The sequence below is a fragment of the Ranitomeya variabilis genome, chromosome 1 (genome assembly GCF_051348905.1).
Source record: "Ranitomeya variabilis isolate aRanVar5 chromosome 1, aRanVar5.hap1, whole genome shotgun sequence".
NCBI lineage: Eukaryota > Metazoa > Chordata > Amphibia > Anura > Dendrobatidae > Ranitomeya > Ranitomeya variabilis.
The window spans coordinates 1,160,827,927-1,160,849,611 of record NC_135232.1 but is presented as its reverse complement, the minus strand read 5'-3'; the positions used below and the strand labels follow the sequence as shown (position 1 = coordinate 1,160,849,611).

At 46.4% G+C, this 21,685-nt stretch overlaps 1 protein-coding gene across 1 annotated transcript in view; it reads right to left on the bottom strand.

Moving 5' to 3' along the window:
- Window positions 1-1,770: 1,770 nt before the first annotated feature.
- Window positions 1,771-21,685, bottom strand: part of LOC143793242 (microtubule-associated serine/threonine-protein kinase 4-like) — a 43,954-nt gene continuing 24,039 nt past the window's right edge. The window contains exons 9-20 of the mRNA XM_077280042.1: window positions 7,130-7,215; window positions 6,731-6,939; window positions 5,112-5,250; window positions 4,891-5,023; window positions 3,798-3,963; window positions 3,583-3,681; window positions 3,230-3,352; window positions 2,974-3,086; window positions 2,788-2,883; window positions 2,539-2,612; window positions 2,234-2,326; window positions 1,771-2,014 (exon numbers count right to left, since the gene is read on the bottom strand). Coding sequence (XP_077136157.1) covers window positions 2,788-2,883; window positions 2,974-3,086; window positions 3,230-3,352; window positions 3,583-3,681; window positions 3,798-3,963; window positions 4,891-5,023; window positions 5,112-5,250; window positions 6,731-6,939; window positions 7,130-7,215 — 1,164 coding nt within the window. The 3' untranslated portion in view covers window positions 1,771-2,014; window positions 2,234-2,326; window positions 2,539-2,612. The remainder of the gene's footprint in view (window positions 2,015-2,233; window positions 2,327-2,538; window positions 2,613-2,787; window positions 2,884-2,973; window positions 3,087-3,229; window positions 3,353-3,582; window positions 3,682-3,797; window positions 3,964-4,890; window positions 5,024-5,111; window positions 5,251-6,730; window positions 6,940-7,129; window positions 7,216-21,685) is intronic.

Sequence of the window (21,685 nt, the reverse complement as noted above, 5' to 3'; positions counted from 1 at the left end):
ATGGAGCAGATCTGTATTCTTACAGCCAGGGCCAGGGTCCCTTAAGCTGCCATCGACATGGGAACAGAGGCAAATTCCCCTTTTATAGTTCACAGCTCTTATTCGGGCATTTTTCCACATGATTGTCGGTGATGGTTGCAGGGCTCATTTCTCATTGTTTGAGTATTTAATCAACCTGCATAGTTTGTCCTTTGTTTTGCAAGTCCACCAGCTACATGGACTCATACAATGGATAATGAACATATTCGCAAACATTAATTATTGAATGACCCTGCGTCCCTGTCCAGCAAAGATAGTAAATAATGACCATACTCTGATAATATTCGAGTATTAATAGAGCATCTTCATTGTGCTCTGATGTGACGTTCCAGTCGCCGTGGCTGCATGTCTCGAGGCTGTTCGACGGTCACAACACATGCAGGGATTGCCTAACAAACACCTCATCAGAGTACGCTCGCTCATCACTAATAGCAAACAACAACCTGCAGCAAAATACAACTCAAGAGTCAACATCCTGACCCGTATGAACAATAGTCTATGTCTCTTGACCGACGGAAGAAAGACGTGTCTGGCACAGCATATACAAATGTAGATACATATTGTCAACGTATTTTTGCTTTTTATAACAGTAGTGCTAATATATTATTTTTATCAATTGACAAAATGTAGAGTAAAGTTTGATGAATATGTTTCTTTATTAATAATAGGATAAAAGGATAATGGAAAGAATTTAATCAATAGGCGAAATCATAGTCCAGAAGAAAGCCAGGGTTAGATACCAGGTGATCAGTATGGATACCGCGGAGCCTGGTTAGAGGCCATAGATGTCCAGTATGGATACCGCGGAGCCTGGTTAGAGGCCATAGATGTCCAGTATGGATATGGCGGGGCCTGCTTAGAGGCCATAGATGTCCAGTATGGATGCGGTGGAGCCTGGTTAGAGGCCATAGATGTCCAGTATGGATATGGTGGAGCCTGGTTAGAGGCCATAGATGTCCAGTATGGATATGGCGGGGCCTGGTTAGAGGCCATAGATGTCCAGTATGGATACGGCAGAGCCTGGTTAGAGGCCATAGATGTCCAGTATGGACACTGTAGAGCCTGGTTAGAGGCCATAGATGTCCAATATGGATATGGTGGAGCCTGGTTAGAGGCCAAAGATGTCCAGTATGGATACGGCGGAGCCTGGTTAGAGGCCAAAGATGTCCAGTATGGATACGGCGGAGCCTGGTTAGAGGCCAAAGATGTCCAGTATGGATACGGCGGAGCCTGGTTAGAGGCCATAGATGTCCAGTATGGATACGGCGGAGCCTGGTTAGAGGCCATAGATGTCCAGTATGGATACCGGGGAGCCTGGTTAGAGGCCATAGATGTCCAGTATGGATATGGTGGGGCCTGGTTAGAGGCCATAGATGTCCAATATGGATATGGTGGAGCCTGGTTAGAGACCACAGATGTCCAGTATGGATTCTGTGGAGCCTGGTTAGAGGCCATAGATGTCCAGTATGGATATGGTGGAGCCTGGTTAGAGGCCATAGATGTCCAATATGGATATTGTGGAGCCTGGTTAGAGGCCATAGATGTCCAGTATGGATACGGCAGAGCCTGGTGAGAGGCCATAGATGTCCAGTATGGATACTGCGGAGCCTGGTTAGAGGCCATAGATGCCCAGTATGGATATGGTGGAGCCTGGTTAGAGGCCATAGATGTCCAGTATGGATATGGTGGAGCCTGGTTAGAGGCCATAGATGTCCAGTATGGATACGGCGGAGCCTGGTTAGAGGCCACAGATATCCAGATAGAGATATGACAGTCAGAAGGACACAGGTAGAAGGCGAAGGTCCTTCTATGCTTCTCCAGCAGTGATGGTGGATCTGCTGGACTTCAGGGTGCTGGATGTGGAGGTTTCCCATCTTTTAGATGTCTGTAGGGGAGCGGCAACAACATGTAAACACGCGAGCAGCCCTGGATAATCCACGCCGGCAGGATGATAAGATCCGGCGCAAGATGGAACCTATGAGAAGAAAATTAAATATAATGTAAGTGATGGGACTCCATATGACATGATACTACTGTGGGGTCAAGGTGGCCAGACTGCAGAGGAATCTCATCACACAGAGGTCAGGGATCATCGTCAGCCATCATACATGTGACAACCCATCACCGACAGATGACACATGCATTCTTCTCACTGACCGACATCACACAACATGGAGATGATTCTCACACTCACCTTTTCTCTTTCTTCCCTTTTTTACATTTTCTGGGTTTTCTTGTTTGATATTCGCTTTTATTGCAGATTTTCTTTTCTCGTCAGCTGGAAATTCTGATCAGAAAGAATAAAACAACAATTGACTAAGGATATATTGTTATGGGATCTGCTTTGTGTCTCTCCTGTATATAGTAGGATTGTTCCAATCCTCAGATCGGGATCCATGGAACATGGACAACTTAAGAGACCAAAAACAGAGAAACCAAGTGGAAATATTTCAGCCTTGAAGTCAATATTCACATTATTGGTGCTAGACATGTACATACCTGACAATGGGGACGAGGATGGCAAGCGGCTTATAGCATCGTCTCCATCAGATTCAGGAAAAGATTCTTTCTGCCTGTTTGGAAGAAGAAAAATGTGTAAATCACAAGTAATCGCTGTATAAAACGGAATGGCTCAGTAGAAGACCGCCGACTATAAGGACTAATAGGACATATGAAAGTCGTAGTGGGGAAGGTCTCCTGCTTATTTCTACCATGTCCAGAACTCCCAGTATTGACCTTATAACCTACTCATATTGCTGAGATTTTCGTGCTTGAGGCTTTCGTACACTCTGGATGGGACTTTGAATCCTCATTGTTCATCGTGCTGTTAGCGATGGTGCAGATCTAAATACGGGCAAAAATAAGATATTAAATCCTTTTTTTCCTTTTAGAGGTCTTATTTACATATTCTGGATTTATTCATCATATACTTACTTTAGAAAGCCTTTCAGAGGATGAAGTAAAATTTTGGAAGTCGAGGCTTTTGATATCCTCACTTGTGTCCTCCTCATTCTCTGAGACCATATGCATGTCTATATCAGCGTGATCTACAAGACATAGATAATAAAGTGTTATTATGGGTATAGCACAGTCACTATTTGTCCTTGTTATTAGTGGGATCCGAATGTCACATATTAAGGAAGACAAGACAAACAGCCGCTTAGCCTAGATGATGTCTCCTTCTACTTACTGATAAAGAGGCTGGTGTCCAGATCTGACACAAGATGAGGAATGTACATCGGCTTCTGATTTAGAAGATTGTCAAAATCTAAGTTACTCACAAATGGATGATCCTTAATCTCAAATGCTCCACCTGGAAAAGAAAAACAAAAGTGGTGAGGACATTGTTAGAAACTTCTCCATATCTGAACAGTTTATTGTAATCTGTGCTAATGACATAACCGAGCCAACATGAAGGAAATAGAAAGTCACAGTATGGAGAACTAGAAATAGATGAGCAGACAGAGAAGTGTTGATCCTCATGGACATGAACGATATGTCCTCGGTGTAATAAGTAAATATTAATACTATTATATATGTTACCTGTCCCACGTCTATGCTCTGGATTTATTCTGAGCAGCTCAGTGATGAGGTTCTTAGCATCAGGGGGAGGAGAGCGTTTGCTATTCCAACTTATTTTTCCTGTTGTGTAGAAAATTACAGAAAATAAAACCTTTGTATTGGACTGTAAGATAAAGCAAAGGAAATAACTAAACCAATGTAACCAGTCAAAGCAAAGATCGGATCATTCTACTTACCAAGGACAATCTTTTTATTAATCTCAGGTATGGAATCCCCATCAAATGGTACAGATCCCACCAGAAATTCATGGAGGATGATCCCCATTGACCACCAGTCAACAGGTCTTCCATAGCCTTTCTTCAGGATGACCTCTGGGGCCATGTAATGCACGGTGCCACATTTCTGGAAATCAACAGAAGATCCAGATGAGAAGTGATGAAACCACTATTATGACAAGTTCTCACCATAAAATACACAATTGTTATGGTTCTCAATGGCAAGAGAACATAGCCCAGCAAACATAAGAACTAGCTCTTGGAAGGATGGAAACTTAAACTGACCATGAACTAAACCTGCCGCACAACTAACAGTAGCCGGGTAGCGTTGCCTGCGTTTTATCCCTAGACGCCCAGCGCCGGCCGGAGGACTAACTAATCCTGGCAGAGGAAAATATAGTCCTGGCTCACCTCTAGAGAAATTTCCCCGAAAGGCAGACAGAGGCCCCCACAAATATTGGCGGTGATTTTAGATGAAATGACAAACGTAGTATGAAAATAGGTTTAGCAAAATTGAGGTCCGCTTACTAGATAGCAGGAAGACAGAAAGGGCACTTTCATGGTCAGCTGAAAACCCTATCAAAACACCATCCTGAAATTACTTTAAGACTCTAGTATTAACTCATAACATCAGAGTGGCAATTTCAGATCACAAGAGCTTTCCAGACACAGAAACGAAACTACAGCTGTGAACTGGAACAAAATGCAAAAACAAACAAGGACTAAAGTCCAACTTAGCTGGGAGTTGTCTAGCAGCAGGAACATGCACAGAAAGGCTTCTGATTACAATGTTCACCGGCATGGAAGTGACAGAGGAGCAAGGCTAAATAGCGACTCCCACATCCTGATGGAAACAGGTGAACAGAGAGGATGATGCACACCAGTTCAATTCCACCAGTGGCCACAGGGGGAGCCCAAAATCCAATTTCACAACACACAATGACAGAAGATAAAATAGAAGTGGAGAAGTTCTCCAGAAATGAAGAACATAGAGAAGAAACAATAGTGATGGGATTTGTAAAGAACAAGCTAAGTTCCAGTAAGTGATGCCAACCTCACGGTCCTTGAACTCTCTGGAGATGTCCTCTGCTGATTGCTTGTAGGTGTTGGTTTTTGGTATCATGACACCAACTTTTGAAAGCCCAAAATCGGTGACTTTAATGTGTCCTGCTGTTGTAATCAGGAGGCTGTGAAAGAGAAGATGGATTTAGCCTCACAGATCATGTGATCATAAATGATAACTCCCCCCTTTATTACACTATAGGCAGCACTTACTTGTACGGTTTCAGGTCTCGGTGCACCACACCATAGCTGTGCAGGTATTCCACAGCAAGAACTGTTTCTGCAAAGTACAGGCGGGCCAAGGGGACAGATAAAGTGCCCCTTCTGTTTAGGAGGGACCCACAGTCTCCACCTATAGATGAAAGGAAATAAAAGTGATGAGGCGTTTATAGAGCAGATCCCCACGATGTATCATGAGAAGAGAGCTGAGACATTGGGGCAGAAGAGACTATATACAGATATAATGTATAGTGCACAGAATATTGGTCTGAGGTCATGGTGAAATGTCGTCCATATACAGTGATGTCACATCTGGTCTACAGCTGGAGATACTGATGTGCTCAGCGTGGACATACAGGGACACACATAAATGCCTTTCCGTAATATCTACAGTAAATGCTCAGTGGGGATGTATCATGAGAAGTGAGCGCGGAGACATCGGGGCAGGAGAGACTATATACAGATATAATATATAGTGCACATAATATTGGTCTGAGGTCATGGTGAAATGTCGTCCATATACAGTAATGTCACATCTGGTCTACAGCTCGAGATACTGACGTGCTCAGCGTGGACATGCAGGGACACACATAAATGCCTTTCCGTAATATCTATAGTAAATGCTCGGTGGGGATGTATCATGAGAAGTGAGCTGAGACATCGGGGCAGGAGAGACTATAAACAGATATAATATATAGTGCACAGAATATTGGTCTGAGGTCATGGTGAAATGTCGTCCATATACAGTAATGTCACATCTGGTCTACAGCTGGAGATACTGACGTGCTCAGCGTGGACATACAGGGACACACATAAATGCCTTTCTGTAATATCTACAGTAAATGCTCGGTGGGGATGTATCATGAGAAGAGAGCTGAGACATCGGGGCAGAAGAGGCTATATACAGATATAATATATAGTGCACAGAATATTGGTCTGAGGTCATGGTGAAATGTCGTACATATACAGTGATGTCACATCTGGTCTACAGCTGGAGATACTGACGTGCTCAGCGTGGACATACAGGGACAAACATAAATGCCTTTCCGTAATATCTACAGTAAATGCTCGGTGAGGATGTATCATGAGAAGTGAGCGCGGAGACATCGGGGCAGGAGAGACTATATACAGATATAATATATAGTGCACAGAATATTGGTCTGAGGTCATGGTGAAATGTCGTCCATATACAGTAATGTCACATCTGGTCTACAGCTGGAGATACCGACGTGCTCAGCGTGGACATACAGGGACACACATAAATGCCTTTCTGTAATATCTACAGTAAATGCTCGGTGGGGATGTATCATGAGAAGATAGCTGAGACATCGGGGCAGAAGAGACTATATACAGATATAATATATAGTGCACAGAATATTGGTCTGAGGTCATGGTGAAATGTCGTCCATATACAGTGATGTCACATCTGGTCTACAGCTGGAGATACTGACGTGCTCAGCGTGGACATGCAGGGACACACAAATGCCTTTCCGTAATATCTACAGTAAATGCTCGGTTGGGATGTAACTGTCCACATGGACAATCCTAACACTATGAGCCATGATAAGATGTCAGCAGATACGGGCTGAATATAATACATGTACATGTCCTACCTCCGACATACTCCATTACCATACACAGGTGGGATATCGTAGGGAAGGAGCAGAGCATGGAGACCACAAAGGGACAATTAGCGAAGGTCAGGATGTCCCTCTCCAGAAAAACGTCTTCCACATCTTTTGGAGTTTCCAGTTTCTTCTTCGCCATTTTCTTCATAGCGAAGATCTGCTGTGAGTCTTTGTGGCGCACTAAGTAGACGGCCCTGGAGAGAAGGAGAGTCCATGGTTAATAATGAGTCCTTATTAACAGTCCGGCTATAGAAGTAATTGGACAAGATAGTGGGGTGGACTCAGATCATGTCCCTATGACAACACTGCATGGCAGAGCACAGAGGCTGAAGCCTTGTCATATGGAACGCTGAGAAATGTGGTTGATGCCAACAGAAATCTCACCCAAAACATCCACCGCTGATCAGTTTGGATGTCTCGTAGTCGCTCATCTGCGGCTTTCTCGCCGGGATCAATGATTCCATCAAGTTCTAAAAAAGAAGAAGAAGAAATGATATTAAGATGTAGAAGCTGCTGGAGAAGAGCTCCAGATGCAGAAACGTCTCGTCCTGCATCATGTCCCATGGGGGAGCGGATGGTCTGCTTCCTGATGTTCCAAGGGTTAAAGGCATTTGTTGTTCATGTGTGTGTTAAGGTACCTTCACACTAGACGATATCGCTAGCGATCTGTGACGTTGCAGCGTCCTGGCTAGCGATATCGTTTAGTTTGACATGCAGCAGCGATCAGGATCCTGCTGTGATATCGCTGGTCGTTGGTTAAAGTTCAGAACTTTATTTGGTCGTCAGACCGGCGTGTATCGTTGTGTTTGACAGCAAAAGCAACCATGCCAGCAATGTTTTACAATGGTAACCAGGGTAAATATCGGGTTACTAAGCGCAGGGCCGCGCTTAGTAACCCGATGTTTACCCTGGTTACCAGCGTAAAATGTAAAAAAACAAACAGCACATACTCACATTCGCGTCCCCCGGCGTCCGCTTCCTGCACTGACTGAGCGCCGGCCGTAAAGTGAAAGCACTGCACAGCGGTGACGTCACCGCTCTGCTTTTAGGGCCGGCGCTCAGTCAGTGCAGGAAGCGGACGCCGGGGGACGCGAAGGTGAGTATGTAGTGTTTGTTTTTTTACACTTTACGCTGGTAACCAGGGTAAACATCAGGTTACTAAGCGCGGCCCTGCGCTTAGCAACCTGATGTTTACCCTGGTTACCCGGGGACCTCGGCATCGTTGGTCGCTGGAGAGCGGTCTGTGTGACAGCTCTCCAGCGACCAAACAGCTATGCTGCAGCGATCGGGATCGTTGTCTGTATCGCTGCAGCGTCGCTTAATGTGAAGGTACCCTTAAAGGGATGATACCCACTGGGACTGCAGCTAGCTGAGACAGGGTTAACTGTAGTGGCCGGCCCAGTTTTCGATGGGGAACTGAGAGTGGCAACTCCAGGAAGTGACAGTCAGTGTGGACAGCAGCAAGTGAAGTAGCAGGCCGAGGACGAGAGGCTGCTAGGGACAGCGGGGGCCTAATATCGGGGCAGTGGAGAAAATACCCTTCTGTGTGATTCCGTCTAATGGCCTGGGGCAACCCCGAGATGGACATCGGGGGCCTGGGGCAAAGTCAGCCTGTGAAGCTGCAGGGAAAGATGGACTCAGACTACGTGGGGCAGAACGTATTGGAAATACAGCTAGTGGTGGAGAAGGTTCTCTAGGGCTACAAAAGCCAGTGAGGGACGGGCCACCTATGCCGAGAACCAGGGCTGAAGTTGTGTCCGGAACCTGTAGAGAGATGACAACACGCTGGGCCTCATCCTCTGCATCTGCTCGTACATACTGCCATTCACACTGCGAACGTTTGGGTGTTTTTATGAACCTCACGTCTCCTGGATTAATGGCTGCCCTGGTTCCAGAGGAGGAATGCCTCGTCTCAGAGGAAGAAGCTGCCAATCACTGGTGTGGGCGGGGTTATACACAGGAAGCTGCCAATCACTGGTGTGGGCGGGGTTTGTTATGATCCTTAGTGGCTGAGGATCACAAATAGACCAGCAAGTGAATACACTTAGGACAAGCTCTAGGGAGATGGTAACTGGACTGATCGCAAATCTGAACCTATCCAACACAACTAGAGGTAGCCGGTGAACGTGCCTAAAAAATTCCTAGACGTCTCGAGCCAGCCTGAGGAACTAGCTACCCCTAAAGAGAAAGAAAGACCTCGCTTGCCTCAGAGAAATAATCCCCAAAGATATAGAAGCCCCCAACAAATATTAACGGTGAAGTAAGAAGAAGGCACATACATAGGGATGAAATCAGTTTCAGCAAAAGAGGCCCACTAGTACTAGAAAGCAGAAAATAGAGCAGGGGTCTATGCGATCAATAAAAAACCCTTACAAAATATCCATCCTGAGATTTCAAGAACCCACGCACCAACTAACGGTGTGTGGGGAGAAACTCAGTCCACTAGAGCAACCAGCAAGTGAGGGAATCACATTTTAGCAAGCTGGAAAAGAAAACATGATAAACACTGCTGATCAAAAAATGAGCCAACAAAACTTAGCTTGTCCTGGATGGACTGGGAGCAAGGTAGTCAGACGGAATCTGAGTAGCACTGATTACATCGACAGCCGGCAACAAGTGAAAGAGAAACAGAGCTATATAGGAACCTCCCAGAGGATAACAAACCAGCTGATAGCCAGAGACCAGCAGGAGAACAAACAAAGCCACCAGGGGGAGCCCAAAGCAAAAGTCACACCATACCACCAGTGACCACAAGAGGGAGCCTGAAAACAGAGTTCACAACAGTACCCCCCCCCCTTGAGGAGGGGTCACCGAACCCTCATGAAAACCCCCAGGGCGATCAGGATGAGCCACATGGAAGGCACGAACCAAATCGGCCGCATGAACATCAGAGGCGACAACCCAAGAATTATCCTCCTGACCATAGCCCTTCCACTTAACCAAATACTGGAGCCTCCGTCTAGAAATACGAGAATCCAAGATCTTCTCTACCACGTATTCCAATTCTCCCTCAACCAGCACCGGGGCAGGAGGCTCAACCGGAGGAACCACAGGCACCACATACCTCCGCAACAACGAGCGATGGAACACATTATGAATAGCAAATGATGCCGGGAGGTCCAGACGAAATGACACAGGGCCAAGGACTTCCAGAATCTTATAAGGACCGATAAACCGAGGCTTGAACTTAGGAGAGGAGACCTTCATAGGAACGAAGCGAGAAGACAACCAGACCAAGTCCCCAACAAGAAGTCGGGGACCCACACAGCGACGGCGGTTGGCAAAGAGCTGAGCCTTCTCTTGTGACAACTTCAAATTGTCCACCACATGATTCCAAATCTTATGCAACCTATCCACCACAACATCCACTCCAGGACAGTCAGAATGCTCCACCTGACCCGAGGAAAAACGAGGATGAAACCCCGAATTACAAAAAAAAGGAGAAACCAAAGTAGCAGAACTAGCCCGATTATTAAGGGCAAACTCGGCCAACAGCAAAAAAGTAACCCAGTCGTCCTGATCAGCAGAAACAAAACATCTTATATAAGTCTCCAAGGTCTGATTAGTTAGCTCGGTTTGGCCATTCGTCTGAGGATGGAAGGCCGACGAAAAAGACAAATCAATGCCCAATTTAGCACAAAAGGTCCGCCAAAATCTAGACACAAACTGGGATCCTCTGTCAGAAACAATGTTCTCAGGAATCCTGTGCAAACGAACCACATTTTGAAAAAACAGTGGAACCAACTCGGAGGAGGAAGGCAACTTAGGCAAGGGTACCAAATGGACCATCTTAGAAAAACGATCACACGCCACCCAGATGACAGATATTCTCTGAGAGACAGGGAGATCTGAAATAAAATCCATGGAAATGTGCGTCCAAGGCCTCTTCGGGACAGGCAAAGGTAACAGCAAACCACTGGCACGAGAACAGCAAGGCTTAGCCTGAGCACAAATCCCACAAGACTGCACAAAGGAACGCACATCCCGCGACAAGGAAGGCCACCAAAAAGACCTGGCCACCAAGTCTCTGGTACCAAATATTCCAGGATGGCCCGCCAACACCGAAGAATGAACCTCGGAGATGACTCTGTTGGTCCATCTATCCGGGACAAACAGTCTCTCCGGTGGACAGCGATCAGGTCTATCCGCCTGAAACTCTTGCAGCACACGTCGCAAATCTGGGGAGATGGCAGACAAAATCACCCCTTCTCTAAGGATACCAGCCGGCTCTGAATCTCCAGGAGAGTCAGGCACAAAACTCCTAGAAAGAGCATCAGCCTTCACATTCTTCGAACCAGGCAGGTACGAGACCATGAAATCAAAACGAGAGAAAAACAACAACCAACGAGCCTGTCTGGGATTCAGCCGCTTGGCCGACTCGAGATAAATCAAATTCTTGTGGTCAGTCAAGACCACCACACGATGCTTAGCTCCCTCGAGCCAATGTTGCCACTCCTCAAATGCCCACTTCATAGCCAACAGCTCCCGATTACCGACATCATAATTCCGCTCGGCAGGCGAAAACTTTCTTGAAAAGAAAGCGCATGGCTTCATCACAGAGCCATCGGAGCTTCTCTGCGACAAAACAGCCCCCGCTCCAATCTCGGAAGCATCAACCTCGACCTGGAAGGGAAGTGAGACATCTGGCTGACATAAGACCGGAGCCGAAGAAAACCGACGCTTCAGCTCCCGAAAGGCCTCAACAGCCGCAGAGGACCAATTAGTCACATCAGAACCTTTCTTGGTCAAATCCGTCAAAGGCTTAACAACACCAGAAAAATCAGCTATGAAGCGACGGTAAAAATTAGCGAAACCCAAGAACTTCTGAAGACTCTTAACAGATGTAGGCTGCGTCCAGTCATGAATAGCCTGAACCTTGACTGGGTCCATCTCAATAGTAGAAGGAGAAAAAATGAAACCCAAAAAAGAAATCCTCTGGACTCCAAAAAGACATTTTGAGCCCTTCACAAATAAAGCATTGTCACGCAGGACCTGAAACACCATCCTGACCTGCTTAATATGAGACTCCCAATCATCCGAAAAGACCAGAATATCATCCAGATACACAATCATAAACTTATCCAGATATTCACGGAAGATGTCGTGCATAAAGGACTGAAAGACTGAAGGAGCATTAGAAAGTCCAAAAGGCATCACCAAGTACTCAAAATGGCCTTCAGGCGTATTAAATGCAGTTTTCCATTCATCACCCTGTTTTATACGCACAAGGTTATACGCACCACGAAGATCTATCTTGGTGAACCAACTAGACCCCCTAATGCGAGCAAACAAATCAGTTAACAATGGCAAAGGGTACTGAAATTTGACCGTGATTTTGTTCAAAAGGCGATAATCAATACAAGGCCTCAGGGAACCATCCTTCTTAGCCACAAAAAAGAATCCTGCACCAAGAGGGGATGAGGACGGGCGAATATGTCCCTTCTCCAAAGACTCCTTTATATAACTCCGCATGGCAGCATGCTCCGGCACAGATAAATTGAAAAGTCGTCCCTTAGGAAACTTACTACCAGGAATCAAATTTATAGCACAATCACAGTCCCTATGAGGAGGTAGAGAATTGAGTTTGGGCTCCTCAAATACATCCTGGTAGTCTGACAAAAACGTAGGGACTTCAGAAGGAGTGGACGAAGCAATTGACACCACAGGAGCGTCACCATGAATTCCCTGACAACCCCAACTTGACACAGACATAGCTTTCCAATCCAGGACTGGATTATGAGTCTGCAACCATGGTAGACCCAACACGACAACATCATGCAAATTATGCAGTACTAGAAAGCGAATCACCTCCTGATAAACAGGAGTCATGCACATGGTCACTTGTGTCCAGTACTGAGGTCTATTCGTAGCCAATGGTGTAGAATCAATTCCCCTTAGGGGAATAGGGAATTTCAAAGGCTCCAAATCAAAACCACAGCGCCTGGCAAAAGACCAATCCATCAGACTCAGGGCAGCACCTGAATCTACAAAAGCATTAACCGGGTAAGATGACAGGGAACAAATCAGGGTAACAGACAAAATGAACTTAGGCTGTAAAGTACCAATGGTGACACATTTATCAACCCCCTTTTTGCGCTTAGAGCATGCTGAGATAACATGAGCTGAGTCACTACAGTAAAAGCACAACCCATTTTGCCATCTATAATTTTGCCGTTCACTTCTGGTCAGAATTCTGTCACATTGCATAGATTCAGGTGTCTGTTCAGAAGACACCGCCAAATGGTGCACAGGTTTGCGCTCCCGCAAACGCCGATCAATCTCAATGGCCAGAGTCATTGACTCATTCAGACCTGCAGGCGTAGGGAACCCCACCATGACATTCTTAATGGCTTCAGAAAGACCTTCTCTGAAATTTGCAGCCAGGGCACACTCATTCCACTGAGTAAGCACCGACCATTTCCGAAATTTCTGGCAGTACACCTCTGCTTCATCTTGCCCCTGCGAGAGGGCCAATAATGCTTTTTCAGCCTGGTTCTCAAGATTAGGTTCCTCATAGAGCAATCCAAGGGCCAGAAAAAACGCATCTACACTAAGCAATGCAGGATCCCCTGGCGCCAATGCGAAGGCCCAATCTTGAGGGTCACCACGCAAAAAAGAAATGATAATCTTAACTTGCTGAACGGCATCACCAGAGGAACGAGGTTTCAAAGAAAGAAACAACTTACAATTGTTCTTAAAATTCAGGAACCTAGATCTATCTCCAGAAAACAACTCCGGAATAGGTATTCTAGGCTCAGACATAGGACTGTGAACAACAAAATCCTGAATACTTTGAACCCTAGCAGCAAGATGATCCAGACTGGAAGCCAAGCTCTGGACATCCATGTCAGCAGCTGAACTCAGAGCCACACCAAGATTAAGAGGAGAAGAGAAGCTAGACACACACAGCAGCTAGACACACGGCAACAACAACAACAACAACAACAAAAAAAATTTCTCAAGGCTTCTTTTCTCCTGCTTCTGCCATGCAATTAACACTTTATAGGGCCGGCTGTACTGTTATGATCCTTAGTGGCTGAGGATCACAAATAGACCAGCAAGTGAATACACTTAGGACAAGCTCTAGGGAGATGGTAACTGGACTGATCGCAAATCTGAACCTATCCAACACAACTAGAGGTAGCCGGTGAACGTGCCTTAAAAATTCCTAGACGTCTCGAGCCAGCCTGAGGAACTAGCTACCCCTAAAGAGAAAGAAAGACCTCGCTTGCCTCAGAGAAATAATCCCCAAAGATATAGAAGCCCCCAACAAATATTAACGGTGAAGTAAGAAGAAGGCACATACATAGGGATGAAATCAGTTTCAGCAAAAGAGGCCCACTAGTACTAGAAAGCAGAAAATAGAGCAGGGGTCTATGCGATCAATAAAAAACCCTTACAAAATATCCATCCTGAGATTTCAAGAACCCACGCACCAACTAACGGTGTGTGGGGAGAAACTCAGTCCACTAGAGCAACCAGCAAGTGAGGGAATCACATTTTAGCAAGCTGGAAAAGAAAACATGATAAACACTGCTGATCAAAAAATGAGCCAACAAAACTTAGCTTGTCCTGGATGGACTGGGAGCAAGGTAGTCAGACGGAATCTGAGTAGCACTGATTACATCGACAGCCGGCAACAAGTGAAAGAGAAACAGAGCTATATAGGAACCTCCCAGAGGATAACAAACCAGCTGATAGCCAGAGACCAGCAGGAGAACAAACAAAGCCACCAGGGGGAGCCCAAAGCAAAAGTCACACCATACCACCAGTGACCACAAGAGGGAGCCTGAAAACAGAGTTCACAACAGTACCCCCCCCCTTGAGGAGGGGTCACCGAACCCTCATGAAAACCCCCAGGGCGATCAGGATGAGCCACATGGAAGGCACGAACCAAATCGGCCGCATGAACATCAGAGGCGACAACCCAAGAATTATCCTCCTGACCATAGCCCTTCCACTTAACCAAATACTGGAGCCTCCGTCTAGAAATACGAGAATCCAAGATCTTCTCTACCACGTATTCCAATTCTCCCTCAACCAGCACCGGGGCAGGAGGCTCAACCGGAGGAACCACAGGCACCACATACCTCCGCAACAACGAGCGATGGAACACATTATGAATAGCAAATGATGCCGGGAGGTCCAGACGAAATGACACAGGGCCAAGGACTTCCAGAATCTTATAAGGACCGATAAACCGAGGCTTGAACTTAGGAGAGGAGACCTTCATAGGAACGAAGCGAGAAGACAACCAGACCAAGTCCCCAACAAGAAGTCGGGGACCCACACAGCGACGGCGGTTGGCAAAGAGCTGAGCCTTCTCTTGTGACAACTTCAAATTGTCCACCACATGATTCCAAATCTTATGCAACCTATCCACCACAACATCCACTCCAGGACAGTCAGAATGCTCCACCTGACCCGAGGAAAAACGAGGATGAAACCCCGAATTACAAAAAAAAGGAGAAACCAAAGTAGCAGAACTAGCCCGATTATTAAGGGCAAACTCGGCCAACAGCAAAAAAGTAACCCAGTCGTCCTGATCAGCAGAAACAAAACATCTTATATAAGTCTCCAAGGTCTGATTAGTTAGCTCGGTTTGGCCATTCGTCTGAGGATGGAAGGCCGACGAAAAAGACAAATCAATGCCCAATTTAGCACAAAAGGTCCGCCAAAATCTAGACACAAACTGGGATCCTCTGTCAGAAACAATGTTCTCAGGAATCCTGTGCAAACGAACCACATTTTGAAAAAACAGTGGAACCAACTCGGAGGAGGAAGGCAACTTAGGCAAGGGTACCAAATGGACCATCTTAGAAAAACGATCACACGCCACCCAGATGACAGATATTCTCTGAGAGACAGGGAGATCTGAAATAAAATCCATGGAAATGTGCGTCCAAGGCCTCTTCGGGACAGGCAAAGGTAACAGCAAACCACTGGCACGAGAACAGCAAGGCTTAGCCTGAGCACAAATCCCACAAGACTGCACAAAGGAACGCACATCCCGCGACAAGGAAGGCCACCAAAAAGACCTGGCCACCAAGTCTCTGGTACCAAATATTCCAGGATGGCCCGCCAACACCGAAGAATGAACCTCGGAGATGACTCTGTTGGTCCATCTATCCGGGACAAACAGTCTCTCCGGTGGACAGCGATCAGGTCTATCCGCCTGAAACTCTTGCAGCACACGTCGCAAATCTGGGGAGATGGCAGACAAAATCACCCCTTCTCTAAGGATACCAGCCGGCTCTGAATCTCCAGGAGAGTCAGGCACAAAACTCCTAGAAAGAGCATCAGCCTTCACATTCTTCGAACCAGGCAGGTACGAGACCATGAAATCAAAACGAGAGAAAAACAACAACCAACGAGCCTGTCTGGGATTCAGCCGCTTGGCCGACTCGAGATAAATCAAATTCTTGTGGTCAGTCAAGACCACCACACGATGCTTAGCTCCCTCGAGCCAATGTTGCCACTCCTCAAATGCCCACTTCATAGCCAACAGCTCCCGATTACCGACATCATAATTCCGCTCGGCAGGCGAAAACTTTCTTGAAAAGAAAGCGCATGGCTTCATCACAGAGCCATCGGAGCTTCTCTGCGACAAAACAGCCCCCGCTCCAATCTCGGAAGCATCAACCTCGACCTGGAAGGGAAGTGAGACATCTGGCTGACATAAGACCGGAGCCGAAGAAAACCGACGCTTCAGCTCCCGAAAGGCCTCAACAGCCGCAGAGGACCAATTAGTCACATCAGAACCTTTCTTGGTCAAATCCGTCAAAGGCTTAACAACACCAGAAAAATCAGCTATGAAGCGACGGTAAAAATTAGCGAAACCCAAGAACTTCTGAAGACTCTTAACAGATGTAGGCTGCGTCCAGTCATGAATAGCCTGAACCTTGACTGGGTCCATCTCAATAGTAGAAGGAGAAAAAATGAAACCCAAAAAAGAAATCCTCTGGACTCCAAAAAGACATTTTGAGCCCTTCACAAATAAAGCATTGTCACGCAGGACCTGAAACACCATCCTGACCTGCTTAATATGAGACTCCCAATCATCCGAAAAGACCAGAATATCATCCAGATACACAATCATAAACTTATCCAGATATTCACGGAAGATGTCGTGCATAAAGGACTGAAAGACTGAAGGAGCATTAGAAAGTCCAAAAGGCATCACCAAGTACTCAAAATGGCCTTCAGGCGTATTAAATGCAGTTTTCCATTCATCACCCTGTTTTATACGCACAAGGTTATACGCACCACGAAGATCTATCTTGGTGAACCAACTAGACCCCCTAATGCGAGCAAACAAATCAGTTAACAATGGCAAAGGGTACTGAAATTTGACCGTGATTTTGTTCAAAAGGCGATAATCAATACAAGGCCTCAGGGAACCATCCTTCTTAGCCACAAAAAAGAATCCTGCACCAAGAGGGGATGAGGACGGGCGAATATGTCCCTTCTCCAAAGACTCCTTTATATAACTCCGCATGGCAGCATGCTCCGGCACAGATAAATTGAAAAGTCGTCCCTTAGGAAACTTACTACCAGGAATCAAATTTATAGCACAATCACAGTCCCTATGAGGAGGTAGAGAATTGAGTTTGGGCTCCTCAAATACATCCTGGTAGTCTGACAAAAACGTAGGGACTTCAGAAGGAGTGGACGAAGCAATTGACACCACAGGAGCGTCACCATGAATTCCCTGACAACCCCAACTTGACACAGACATAGCTTTCCAATCCAGGACTGGATTATGAGTCTGCAACCATGGTAGACCCAACACGACAACATCATGCAAATTATGCAGTACTAGAAAGCGAATCACCTCCTGATAAACAGGAGTCATGCACATGGTCACTTGTGTCCAGTACTGAGGTCTATTCGTAGCCAATGGTGTAGAATCAATTCCCCTTAGGGGAATAGGGAATTTCAAAGGCTCCAAATCAAAACCACAGCGCCTGGCAAAAGACCAATCCATCAGACTCAGGGCAGCACCTGAATCTACAAAAGCATTAACCGGGTAAGATGACAGGGAACAAATCAGGGTAACAGACAAAATGAACTTAGGCTGTAAAGTACCAATGGTGACACATTTATCAACCCCCTTTTTGCGCTTAGAGCATGCTGAGATAACATGAGCTGAGTCACTACAGTAAAAGCACAACCCATTTTGCCATCTATAATTTTGCCGTTCACTTCTGGTCAGAATTCTGTCACATTGCATAGATTCAGGTGTCTGTTCAGAAGACACCGCCAAATGGTGCACAGGTTTGCGCTCCCGCAAACGCCGATCAATCTCAATGGCCAGAGTCATTGACTCATTCAGACCTGCAGGCGTAGGGAACCCCACCATGACATTCTTAATGGCTTCAGAAAGACCTTCTCTGAAATTTGCAGCCAGGGCACACTCATTCCACTGAGTAAGCACCGACCATTTCCGAAATTTCTGGCAGTACACCTCTGCTTCATCTTGCCCCTGCGAGAGGGCCAATAATGCTTTTTCAGCCTGGTTCTCAAGATTAGGTTCCTCATAGAGCAATCCAAGGGCCAGAAAAAACGCATCTACACTAAGCAATGCAGGATCCCCTGGCGCCAATGCGAAGGCCCAATCTTGAGGGTCACCACGCAAAAAAGAAATGATAATCTTAACTTGCTGAACGGCATCACCAGAGGAACGAGGTTTCAAAGAAAGAAACAACTTACAATTGTTCTTAAAATTCAGGAACCTAGATCTATCTCCAGAAAACAACTCCGGAATAGGTATTCTAGGCTCAGACATAGGACTGTGAACAACAAAATCCTGAATACTTTGAACCCTAGCAGCAAGATGATCCAGACTGGAAGCCAAGCTCTGGACATCCATGTCAGCAGCTGAACTCAGAGCCACACCAAGATTAAGAGGAGAAGAGAAGCTAGACACACACAGCAGCTAGACACACGGCAACAACAACAACAACAAAAAAAATTTCTCAAGGCTTCTTTTCTCCTGCTTCTGCCATGCAATTAACACTTTATAGGGCCGGCTGTACTGTTATGATCCTTAGTGGCTGAGGATCACAAATAGACCAGCAAGTGAATACACTTAGGACAAGCTCTAGGGAGATGGTAACTGGACTGATCGCAAATCTGAACCTATCCAACACAACTAGAGGTAGCCGGTGAACGTGCCTTAAAAATTCCTAGACGTCTCGAGCCAGCCTGAGGAACTAGCTACCCCTAAAGAGAAAGAAAGACCTCGCTTGCCTCAGAGAAATAATCCCCAAAGATATAGAAGCCCCCAACAAATATTAACGGTGAAGTAAGAAGAAGGCACATACATAGGGATGAAATCAGTTTCAGCAAAAGAGGCCCACTAGTACTAGAAAGCAGAAAATAGAGCAGGGGTCTATGCGATCAATAAAAAACCCTTACAAAATATCCATCCTGAGATTTCAAGAACCCACGCACCAACTAACGGTGTGTGGGGAGAAACTCAGTCCACTAGAGCAACCAGCAAGTGAGGGAATCACATTTTAGCAAGCTGGAAAAGAAAACATGATAAACACTGCTGATCAAAAAATGAGCCAACAAAACTTAGCTTGTCCTGGATGGACTGGGAGCAAGGTAGTCAGACGGAATCTGAGTAGCACTGATTACATCGACAGCCGGCAACAAGTGAAAGAGAAACAGAGCTATATAGGAACCTCCCAGAGGATAACAAACCAGCTGATAGCCAGAGACCAGCAGGAGAACAAACAAAGCCACCAGGGGGAGCCCAAAGCAAAAGTCACACCATACCACCAGTGACCACAAGAGGGAGCCTGAAAACAGAGTTCACAACAGTACCCCCCCCCCCTTGAGGAGGGGTCACCGAACCCTCATGAAAACCCCCAGGGCGATCAGGATGAGCCACATGGAAGGCACGAACCAAATCGGCCGCATGAACATCAGAGGCGACAACCCAAGAATTATCCTCCTGACCATAGCCCTTCCACTTAACCAAATACTGGAGCCTCCGTCTAGAAATACGAGAATCCAAGATCTTCTCTACCACGTATTCCAATTCTCCCTCAACCAGCACCGGGGCAGGAGGCTCAACCGGAGGAACCACAGGCACCACATACCTCCGCAACAACGAGCGATGGAACACATTATGAATAGCAAATGATGCCGGGAGGTCCAGACGAAATGACACAGGGCCAAGGACTTCCAGAATCTTATAAGGACCGATAAACCGAGGCTTGAACTTAGGAGAGGAGACCTTCATAGGAACGAAGCGAGAAGACAACCAGACCAAGTCCCCAACAAGAAGTCGGGGACCCACACAGCGACGGCGGTTGGCAAAGAGCTGAGCCTTCTCTTGTGACAACTTCAAATTGTCCACCACATGATTCCAAATCTTATGCAACCTATCCACCACAACATCCACTCCAGGACAGTCAGAATGCTCCACCTGACCCGAGGAAAAACGAGGATGAAACCCCGAATTACAAAAAAAAGGAGAAACCAAAGTAGCAGAACTAGCCCGATTATTAAGGGCAAACTCGGCCAACAGCAAAAAAGTAACCCAGTCGTCCTGATCAGCAGAAACAAAACATCTTATATAAGTCTCCAAGGTCTGATTAGTTAGCTCGGTTTGGCCATTCGTCTGAGGATGGAAGGCCGACGAAAAAGACAAATCAATGCCCAATTTAGCACAAAAGGTCCGCCAAAATCTAGACACAAACTGGGATCCTCTGTCAGAAACAATGTTCTCAGGAATCCTGTGCAAACGAACCACATTTTGAAAAAACAGTGGAACCAACTCGGAGGAGGAAGGCAACTTAGGCAAGGGTACCAAATGGACCATCTTAGAAAAACGATCACACACCACCCAGATGACAGATATTCTCTGAGAGACAGGGAGATCTGAAATAAAATCCATGGAAATGTGCGTCCAAGGCCTCTTCGGGACAGGCAAAGGTAACAGCAAACCACTGGCACGAGAACAGCAAGGCTTAGCCTGAGCACAAATCCCACAAGACTGCACAAAGGAACGCACATCCCGCGACAAGGAAGGCCACCAAAAAGACCTGGCCACCAAGTCTCTGGTACCAAATATTCCAGGATGGCCCGCCAACACCGAAGAATGAACCTCGGAGATGACTCTGTTGGTCCATCTATCCGGGACAAACAGTCTCTCCGGTGGACAGCGATCAGGTCTATCCGCCTGAAACTCTTGCAGCACACGTCGCAAATCTGGGGAGATGGCAGACAAAATCACCCCTTCTCTAAGGATACCAGCCGGCTCTGAATCTCCAGGAGAGTCAGGCACAAAACTCCTAGAAAGAGCATCAGCCTTCACATTCTTCGAACCAGGCAGGTACGAGACCATGAAATCAAAACGAGAGAAAAACAACAACCAACGAGCCTGTCTGGGATTCAGCCGCTTGGCCGACTCGAGATAAATCAAATTCTTGTGGTCAGTCAAGACCACCACACGATGCTTAGCTCCCTCGAGCCAATGTTGCCACTCCTCAAATGCCCACTTCATAGCCAACAGCTCCCGATTACCGACATCATAATTCCGCTCGGCAGGCGAAAACTTTCTTGAAAAGAAAGCGCATGGCTTCATCACAGAGCCATCGGAGCTTCTCTGCGACAAAACAGCCCCCGCTCCAATCTCGGAAGCATCAACCTCGACCTGGAAGGGAAGTGAGACATCTGGCTGACATAAGACCGGAGCCGAAGAAAACCGACGCTTCAGCTCCCGAAAGGCCTCAACAGCCGCAGAGGACCAATTAGTCACATCAGAACCTTTCTTGGTCAAATCCGTCAAAGGCTTAACAACACCAGAAAAATCAGCTATGAAGCGACGGTAAAAATTAGCGAAACCCAAGAACTTCTGAAGACTCTTAACAGATGTAGGCTGCGTCCAGTCATGAATAGCCTGAACCTTGACTGGGTCCATCT